The 10,870-nt window shown below is 40.1% G+C and overlaps 1 protein-coding gene across 2 annotated transcripts in view; it reads right to left on the bottom strand.

The window, feature by feature from the left end:
- Positions 1-2,815: 2,815 nt before the first annotated feature.
- CLIC5 (chloride intracellular channel 5) overlaps positions 2,816-10,870 on the bottom strand; it is a gene marked incomplete at both ends in the record, with an annotated part of 73,766 nt that continues 65,711 nt past the window's right edge. For both annotated transcript variants that reach the window (XM_082307292.1, XM_082307293.1), the window contains 2 exons: positions 2,816-2,983; positions 5,275-5,456. In XM_082307292.1, coding sequence (XP_082163418.1) covers positions 2,816-2,983; positions 5,275-5,456 — 350 coding nt within the window. The remainder of the gene's footprint in view (positions 2,984-5,274; positions 5,457-10,870) is intronic.

Here is a 10,870-nt window from a genome sequence, read left to right as displayed (position 1 = left end):
AGAACAGGCATGGTAGCTGAAAACTGTTTAATTTTCCTCTTATTCTTTCTCATATCCATCAGTACATTATATCTACATTTTTTGGGGGTGTTATTACAAAAATGAAAATATTTCAGGATTTTTTTATTATTAATTAAAAGGAAGGTACCTTGGGGATTTTCAGGCTGTATAATGAAATCCTAAAAAGATTTTAAGAACATGGAAATCATCTTACAAAAAGCTTGTTTTGGTTTTGGTATAAGCCCAACCATTTTTAAACATAATTTTTTAAAAACAGATGCAATTTGAAGTCACTGAGATCAACTGTGTTTTGGCCCTCTCCTAGCAAAACTAAAGACATATTAGAACATTTCAGAACCACGGGATTCAGCAAATTGGTGAAGATTCACAGAGACGGAAGAAATCATGACAGACCCTGAACTGGTTCGCTTACCCTGCCTGAGATCTGCTGCATGTTTGGACAATCTTCTTTAAGGAGCTAAATATAATAAACACAGAGCAAGAATCTGCATCTGCCTCTGTGTCTTCATTCAAAGATTCACTACAACTGTGACTAAGCAAAGACACTAATTGAAGTACAAACCTGGAAAAAGACAACTGAGAAAAATGTAGATGCTGTTGATCGGCATGCTCCTAGCCAAATCATACTGAAAGTAAAAAAGTCCCAGTGACCGTTAATCAGACAGAAGACTTTTGATTAGAAACGAATTTGAGGAGCATTGCTAATAATACTTTTCTAAACAGACAGAGCCATCTTGACCAGCGTGCTGAGTGAAAACAAAACCAGAAAGACAGACGGAAAGGACTGAGTCAATTAAAATAAATAAATAAATAAATAATTGCCTTAATTTAAAAAAAAAATCACAAATAACTCCAATCTCATGAAGAAATGTTTTTAACAAGCCACATGTGCTTCCACAGACACTTCTAATCTCATTAGATTTTTCTGGCTGCTATTAGTGTTCTCTGAGCCAACTGATTTCTCAGCAATATTTTAAAGAGTGCGAGCCTTTGCCCTCCAGTCTAGCTGTTGTTAAAATAGCCCATTCTAGGGGAAGACTTGGGAGTTCATGGGTTTTCTTCCAAGGTTTTGGAAAGTTCAGAACAAATTGACCATTGCATGTGAAACAATAGTCAACCACAAACTATCTTCACAGTCAACGAGCAACATTCTGCTCCCAGCTGGGTTAGTGTGAAAAGTGGAATAATCCCACCAAAGCAACTGGATGGCTTCAGATTGTCATTGGCGTCACACGGCAGAGGCTGGTTTTTGATGCTGTCTCCAGTCCTCCAGCTCTCTGGCTGCAAACAAGCCTGCTGCGAGGTTCTCCTCGGTTACAGCTCACCAGCTTGGGGTTCCCCTCAAATCAGTGCAGCTCTCTGCAGCTCTGATCAGAAGGGGAGCCACATTGGGTTACAGATCAGCTTTATTTTGTCTTTGAAATCAACAATAAATCCCCCCAAATTGAAAATCAAGAGCCATGTGCACTGTTGTACATATCAGGGCACGTAAGTTTCATGCAAAAGAGCCGTCATTCTGAATTTGCTACAGTAACATGCAAATAATCACTAGTGTAAAGCAGATTGTGTCAGGCAGATGCTACAGATGATAGAACAAAATAATTGGTTTAAGAAAACAATCCTAATTCAGAATCGTGTAACCTGGATCAGTAAACCCTGGCAGAGTTGGACTAAGGCGTTACACATGGATTTCTGCTAGCATACTTGCCGAATTTCTGGCTGGAAATGTGCCTCTCTCTGTTTTAGCCTGCCTTCTTTGAGGCTCTCGGAGCGAACTTCTCCTGGGGTGAGATGTTGAGTGCTTGAAAGTGACCCATCTGGAGCCTAATGCGAAGAAAGCGCTTCCCCTGCCTGGAATTTGTGTGCAACGACAGCTTTCTCCTGCCTATCCAAGTTTCCCAAGATAGCAATTATAAAGGAACTGGCAACCATACAGTCAAGACGACAATATCCTACGTGGTTTGGTTAGCTGTGCCAATTCCCTCTATTTGCTGGAGCCAATATGCTGCCCCCGTTATTGCTGTGTCTGAGTGTCTCTACCAACTAGCAGATCCACTGGGCATTTTGGCACAAGCCCTGCTCTTCCAAGGGCTGCCTGCTCAATTGCTCATTCACTCTCTTTTGCTTTAAACATTCGAATCCAACAACATCATGCAAATTTTATGCAAAATAGCATCTGCAAGTCTGACATATTCACTCAGGCTTCCCCCTCTTGTGCCAAGTTAAAAATAAATACCCTATAAACTCTTGGGCCTGCTAAGACAGAATATGCATTCAGAGAGTTTTTTTAAATATAACTGCATTTCTCCTTTAGGGTCAAACTCTTTTTTTTTCCCCTCTCTCTCTCGTATTTTGCTCCTGCCTCAAGGATCTCAATAGCACTGGGGGAAAAAGCATCCTTGAAATAACCTACAGAAGAACCAGTTCTATATGTTCCTAACTCTCTTACTTGAAATTTCAGCTAATATCCTATTTTTAAAATCTCCAAAGAATACAGGTAGTGATATACCCCCAACAGGAAACAAGAAACTAGTAAAGTGGACTTATTTCCAATACTGATTGCAAATAATACTAGTTGAGCTAGATCTTAGGTTCAAATTTCAAAGGGTTTCCATGCCCCACACTAGAGCTGCCTCCTCTTTTCTCCAGGGAGAAGCAGATTTGTCCCTGACCAATACACTTGAACAGGTGAAGTCATGGGAATGCCAACCACATAGCATAATGATAAGGTATATCTTAAGGCAACAAGGAGAAGAGTCTATAAAAGGGGATATTGAGCCACCGCTGAGGTCAGTTAGGACTTGCTGAGTCGCTTGGCCACGTCTGCGTAGGCTTGCTCAATTTCTTTGTCTGCCGCGCAGGTGTTGGTGAATTCATCCCTGGCATACGCATTCTTCAGGTACCGCCACAGCCCCGTCATCTCTGTCGGGAACTCAAAGTTGCGGTATTTCTTTGCCACAATCTAAACCAAAGATAAAAGAGGGAAAAAAAGCATTCTGTTGGTGATATATCTCCAGATTCCTTTTTAGAGAGCTTCTTACTCTTTCTTGTCACATAATTAATAGCAAAAGAGAGAAACGTTTGGACAATTAGGGTCTTATAATATAAAAGCCTGAAAAGTGACCATTGGTCGTCCCCTATCTTGCAAGGATGCTACTTGGCCTAACGACACTCTAATGCAATGACCTGGCAACTATCCCCAAATTATGACTTTTATGATACCTAAAGTTCATTAATTTTACCGTATTGGTGTTTAGTGTTTTTTACCACTTATGTACATCACTTCTTAAAGTTGAGATGCCAAATAAGAAAGAGCTGATTAGCTGAATCATAAAAAGGAAGATAGACTGAAGGGAAAGTCATTGTAACAATTAATATATAACATATTTTAATATTAATTATTATATTTGCATTTAACCTATTCAATTATTATATTTATATTTAACATAATATATATTTAACATATATTTTATATATATTATATTTCTATTTATAATACATGTAATATATTTCGCCTGGCCAACGATGTCAGAGGATGTAACCACCTACAGCTGTTGGAAGGCTGTATCCATGTTCATGCAAAGGAAAAATTCAGGATGGTATGGGTACCGTGACTGAGTAACCAAGATGATTTAGCAGACATTAGAAACAGGAGTATTAGGATAAACTGGGGGAGAAAATGGTTATTTCAAGACTTGTTAGACTAGGAAATTGTCTATCAAGGGAAATTTTTGATTTTTAAAAACACTCAGGCCCTTATTCAGGAAAATAGTTAAGTGCATACTTAATTTTAAGCACCTGTATAGTCCCATTGAAGTCAATGGGACTAATCTGTGCTTAAAGCTAGTTGGTTGGTTAAGTAGCTTACTGGATTGGGATATTTCAGTTTTCCTGTAAGAATATACCATATAGAATAATCCTGTGGTGACAGAATGAACTAGCTGATAGGAAGGGATGGATTAGCTGATTTAATGAGTGCTTCCAATCTCTAATTTTTCTGACAGTATAAAATTGTTCCTGGGCATAAATTACATACATATGTGCCACTGAGTTCCCCTTTATTTTTAAAGCACATGGTAGAGCTGTTTTCCATCTCAGATTTCTTAGGACAGTCATATTCTCAGAAATGACTGTGATTTGTGTTTATTACCAGGATCCACTTGGTATATGCAAGTCCAAATCCTGTCCTAAACTGCATTTAATTAAGCATTCTTGCCTTCAATGATGCTTCACACACACATGGGGAAGATAAAACCTGCTGGGCAACTTAAGTCAAGATTTTCACAATTTCCAGCACACATCTTCCATCAAATGAAAAAATAATTTACCCTTTTCTTCCATCTGTAAAATGCTTTTCAGGCAATATCCTATGGCTATGCTTGTCTGAGAAAGATTTTAATTCTCTTTTGACTTCTTTCATTTCATCCCAAGGAGACAGGAACCAGTAAGGGGCCACACATTCATTTTGCATTGTCTGACTCCAACGTCACCAATGAAGACGAGCCAAAGAAAGAGCTAAACCTGTGAGGATATTTCTTATGCACATTTTTTTTTTTTTTTTTTTTTTTTGCATGTGTGCAGTCAGCTCCTATGCTCAGTTTATGTTTTGGCTCATGGAGCCAAATTAGATGCATGACTTGGCTTTAATTCCTAGCTTTCTTGCTTGCCAAGGTCTGCCAGGTACTTGCTTTATTCTAAAGAAACATGTCATCTGATAAATTAAATAAATGCAACATTTAGAAGTCAAGATGATGTACACCATTTGCACTATACCAGCGACCACTGTACATCTTAAATCCTGGACCTCAGCAGTGACTTTGATTTGTTAACTTCTCTGCGTGAAATACCAGCTGGAACAAATATTCCCCCAAAAGAGGGACTGCGGCTCTTACGTTACAAATGGGTGAGAACGGGGTAAAGTTTTGACGTCTCTCTTAAGAATAATGGGAACTAATTAATATGAAAGACTGCTGTTACTTGCAGCAGGGTAGAAATAAAGAGACAGCATACTGAGATCTTAATATTGTCTTTGCCCCTAACTAGTGATGGGACAATTTCCCCATGTACTAGATACAAAGTTACTTAAGTTAACCTATAGGAAATATTGAGGAGCAAAAGTGTGTTTCAAACTCTGCTCTTCAAGAACTTAAGATATCTTTGCTGAAATACGTGTTGGGTTTAGCACTTGGCTGTTGGAGCAGGGCACTTCACTGCCAGACAAGGCTTCTTTGACTATCTCATGACACCTTTTACCTTGACAACATGGAGTTTGGGCAGAAGGTTGCAGTCAGCAAGAGTCAGGTCATCTCCATCCAGAAACTTGCGTTTAGACACTTTCTCTTCTTCAGTGCTGTCTGCATCAATCTCCTCTGGCAGAGGGGTTCTCAGATAGTCATCCAGCTTCTTCAGAGCCTTCACCAAGCCCCTTTCAAGAGCTTTGCCAAAAATCAATGAATAAGTTATTAGGGCAGCGTAAGAATTATTTAGAAACACTCATCGTCAATGGCTATGGCAGTATGTAGAAAAAAAAGCCAAGAACCATTTCTTTGTTGTTAATTTGTACTCCAATGCCTACACAATCTGATGACAAAGTAGCCCAGCAAGGTCTGCCTGAGGGTAAAGCTCATCCTGCAATGGAAAAAGGGGACACAGGAAACTGGTGTGCCACGTCGTCTGACCAGCACAAAAAAAAATAGTGAAAGAGATCATGGAAGGAAAAAACAGCTTGTCAGTATGATATACGAATAAAACACATATACCCTTTGATATTTTTCTGGTCTGTTGAGGCCATTGCACAGTAGATTGGAGATCTGTACGCCACTGTTGTATTTCTAAGCAGCCAGGTAGGACTGTAATGAAGGGGAATTTTCTAGCATTACTTCAGCTCTAAAAACTTGTAGTTTTACTACTTTTAAACCCCTTCCAGAATAATTAAAGTCAATAGCAATAATTCCAGAGATGCTAACCAGAGCTCTACAGAGCTGGAAGATACACTGCAACTGAAATGAAAGTAATATAACAATAATTAAATGTAATGCTACACACAAGAGATGAGATATTCAGCTACTGTTAAGATTGCCCTCACTTCAGGTTCAACTTAAGTGCAAATTCTGTTTTTCATATGTCTCAAATGGGGTGTCACAATGGAGAGGAGACTCTGGACCTCTCACTGCAGTTACTAAAGACCATGTCCCACACTACTGCTGGTTCCAAGAAATTCTAGGCCTAAAAGGCCAATTAGATATAATATACAGCAGAGTGCAAATTTTTTACTTAAAAATATCAACCCGGGCACAGAATTTGTGTTCTTATGCTTTACCGGCAGGATAATAGAAAAATTTGATTGCAATAGTGCACTTACAGAAAGCTGAATGACTGTACACATGTTTACATGTTATTTAAACTGCAAATGCTCTGAGGCAAGAAGGGTCTTTTGCATCTCTGTTCGAAGGGTGACAAGCATGATGGGGTCCTGGCCCCTGACAAGTGCCCCAAAGTGTTAAAGCAATATAAACAGCAAGAATTTACAATGTGAAAAAATAACAACATGACTCATGGGCTTAGGGCCAGAATTTCAGCTGGTGAAAATTACCTGCAGTGATTTATACCTGCTGCAGATCTGGCCTGGAGTCAGCATTTAAGGCCTAATCCTATAAAATCTTATATCTCTGAGTAACTTACTGCCATTTAACTTAGGGGAGACCACTCAATGCGTCAAGTTACTCAGGCGGTGTAGCACTACAAGGCCTATGGAGATAAATATATTTATGGAGCACGACGCAAGCTTCAAAAGGCTGCAGCGATCGCCCTGCATAGAGCAGCTTGCTGGCACAGGTAGCTCCGCTGGCTCTGCTGTCAGCCGCCCTGTGTTTTTGGCACGGAGAGAAAGGCGGCGCGTACAGGGCCACTGAGAGAGCAGGAGCTGAACACCACAGAACATGATTTCTCTGCTGCCCTAACATCCATTAAACCTTGTGCCAGTGGTGGAAGTCAGATTAAGCTGCCTGATGTCTTGCTCCCACTGAAGCCTCTTGGCCAAGCACCAGGGAACCATACCAGCTCTTTTGTGGCTGACTCTTAGACACGGTGGCAAATCTTGGCTTAATTGATTGACTGGAGAAATGACTGTGATCCAACTGAAAACACCCCAACAAACATAGCAGGGAGGGAAAGAACTTTATTTCTGAAAGCAGAGCATCTAAAGCGACTGAAGTGCTGCCATCCATAAAACAGAAGTGTTGCCATTCCTTATTTAATCAATTCAAATTGAATTTTGACACTGACATTCTGCTGTCAGATCCTGGCAGTGGTGCCTTTAATCATCTGCAGCTGTGCTCTGCCGCACAACTACTGAAGGGCAATAACTGCATAGCTTGTAATATACCCTCATGTGGCAACACTCAAAAGATTTAGCAATCTCTTTTTGGTTTGACCCATAACACCTGTTGAATAGACAGTTCTTCTCCTGGTCAGCCTCAGACTACATCCTCTGACAATGAATTCATTTAGAGACAATGGAATTAAACTACTGTGATTTAATTCAATTTTCCCCATTCAGATTTTAGAGAACTGGCGTCATGCTGAGCATTTTCCAGTATCCCCTTTACCCAGTAGGATTGTCGGTTCTCTGAGTCTTCTGTGCAATATTTCCATATCAGTACTACATTAGATGCTTCGTGCTGGCCCATGGGGTCAGTTAGGTGTGTGTACGAAGACAGGAGCATCAGGTGGGATGTGTTTATGTAACTTTTCTGGAACTTATTAGGGTTGGGGTTTTTTTTTGCTCTTATTGATATATCAAAGTGCGTCATGGCTGTCTCAAAAACAATGCCTGGAGTAAAGCCTACTTGTGACAGTGGGAAAAACATCTATCTGAATTCATACTTGGCACTTGCATATGACAGCTTTAGGCCAGAAATAAGCGTATGTTCAGGGTTCAACGCATCTGTGATTTAATTCACAGGCTCTGCTTGAACCCACAGGATCCTGAGATCTCCCAGTGAAATCACCACAAGGTCAGGACCATCTCATATCCTGATAGTCAAGAACTGGACCACTACTTGTAACTCCAATGACCCTATTTAATTAATCAAAACTCTTCTGATCTAGTAAATCTCTCAGAACACCCATGAAAGTGGAAGCGTAGCGAACAAGGGAGAACTGCCTTTCTTCCAACTGAACAGTGACAGAATTTTGAAAAGCTAAAAGAATTAAGATCCTAAAATTGCCACTTCAAATGGAGTTTAGGTGCACAGGGTCAGGTTTTTAAAGCCCATCAATGATGCAAATATCCATGTTGCAAATCCTAATTTCTAGGTGCCCTGACACATGCAGATTTATCTATACGATTTGAAGTCTTAGGTTCCTTGAGAAGGTGCTCAGGGAAATCCCCACTCAAAGTAGGAGGATGTGTAAAAGAATCTCAAAAATATTTAAGCAAGAGACTTCTAAGCCCCACATCTCAGGGAGAGCCAAGTGTCTAAAGCTGGAATGGGTGGGAGAACCCACCTTATGTTTGAATTCACCAGTGAGCCCCCAGAAGACAGAGGTATCAAAAGTAGGTCAGTTTTTTCTTTCTTACAAAAATTTTTGGTGGAAGTGCTGTGATTTTACCAGTGGTATAGGGAGAGCATTTTCCTGGAAAGTGGAAGACTGAGTTTCAAATGCCTTTTCAACGTGATGTCAGCCCAGATCTGCCAGATGAGACTCCACCAGTGGAGTATCAGGTAATTTGCATGGCTCTCCTCTTGAACTGTTTCATTTTCCATAAATAACTCAACATTCAGTGAATCATGACTAAAGGCTGACACCTCAGGTAAAAGAAAAACTAACTCTCTCATTTTCTTTCTTATTTGGTTGATATTTAAGCATTATGTGAAAGGTGAAAAAATGTGAACAGAGTCCAAGAAATAACCTCTTCAGAATATCCTACAGCTCTGAAGGTTTTGGGACTCTTGCTGACAAAAGAGCTGTCTGGGTTCATATTACTGAGCAAATCCAGCACAAGAAAGATGATTGAATTCTAAACCTCCCATACTATGGCCGTTTTGTGAAAATCTGGATGACTCTATCTATATACATTGTCTCCACTGAGAACATAGGGGACAGCGGGCACTCTCCAGGGCAGGCGTCTAGTGAATACCAGTCACAGCACTAGACTGAATGAGGACATTTAAAAAGATGTGACTAACTAAAAAGTGACTAATTCGCCATTTGTGAATGTACTACCCACAATGAATTTCAGAAGTGGCTAAGCAGCTAATTCCCTTGGCAACTCATTCTCTTGGAAACATCATTAAATAACTAAATAGTTTTGCTGATAACAGCTGAGGCTCCATTGCAAGTCAATGGGTGGGATTAACCTTCCCTGGAGTAAATTACATGAGTAGGTTTGAATTAAACACCCTGAGCTTCCTCTGTAGTCAGTGGAGTCTTCTCTTCTACACTTGGTTTAGGTGACCCCTAAATCAGCTGTCTGGAGAACTTGTCCTGAAGAGTCTAATCCCAGCCTTGCATTGTCTTGGTAATGTCAGGGTGGAGGATTCAATATTACAACACCAAGTGGAACTATGCCTGAGAATGTGGCTCTGTGCTGCTTTTGAAATTTCTACCTCCAATTGCTTCTCCACCCAGCAGACTTTCAGTATGAACTTAGAGATCCCAAATGTGACCACCTCTGCGAGAGGAGCCCTGTCATCAGGTTACCCTTGCAACAGCTGCAATGTCTGAACTCCTGGAAACCATCTTTCTGGACAGTGAAATCACCGAGCACAAAGGCACCAGCATCATATTGCCTCCACAGTGATGCATTTAATATAACTTCAAATTCCAAGAAGTTCTGCCTGCTTATATACAAAATCCATGGTGGAATGATCTCTCTCACCCTTCACTACTCCGCTCTGAGCTACTTACGCAGCCAAAAGCAACTTCGAGCAATCACAGTCCTGCCATGTCATTCTCCCAATAGTAAGCAACAATATTAATAAAAACACCTCACGAGCTTTTTGTGATTTTTCCTTCTCCCTTCAAAACTATGCTTTTATACAATTTTACTTAAGAATCCTGAGTTAGAAGCCAGAAAAATAGCACTTTCCAACCTCAAAGCAACCACAGAACATTTAATGAATATATTACCATCTGTCAAATGCACAGGGTGAGGTTCAATTTAGCTGATGATACCTAATTCACAATGACGCTCTGTTTTCAGCAAAAGGTTACTTGATGTTGAACAATGAGATTAACAAATCCTGACACGCACAGAAATACAAATAATGTAACAAAAGCTAATAATTTGCAAAATTGTGCTCTCAGTTACACTGACATAAAAGAGGAGTAACTCCACATTGTCAACAAGCTATTCCATATTTACTCCAGTTCAACCAAGAACAGACTTTGGCTCTGTTACTCAACTCTTCAAGCAAAAGCTTCCTTAAACTATTAGCCTGTGCAACTATTTCCAGGGGACAAAGAGAAATCTTTGTGTCTTGAAGTATTTATACCACAACTGAACAAAACATTGGAAAATGTAATGCATGGAGCAATCCTGCAAGTCAAGGGGAGGGCCAGATGACAAAGATTCATTACTAGGTACTCAGGGTGAAATTTTGGCCATATTGAAGCCCGTGGAAGTTTTGCTGTTGACTTCAGTGGGGTTAGGATTTCTCCAGGAGTTTTTAAAGCCAAAAGGGACTATTATAATCAGTTAATCTGACCTCCTAAATAATACCAGCCATAAAACTTCCAGCATCATCGGTTGTTTCCACCTCTATTTTCTGTGGGTCAAATAAGGCTGAAGCAAAATGGAAAGTAACTAGAAAGTAGTAAAAGAAAAATGGTTCGGAAAAAGTAA

Source organism: Platalea leucorodia (genome assembly GCF_965183815.1).
Source record: "Platalea leucorodia genome assembly, chromosome: 3".
Taxonomy (NCBI): domain Eukaryota; kingdom Metazoa; phylum Chordata; class Aves; order Pelecaniformes; family Threskiornithidae; genus Platalea; species Platalea leucorodia.
The sequence above is the reverse complement of the archived record's forward strand: the minus strand, read 5'-3'. Positions and strand labels throughout refer to the sequence as shown.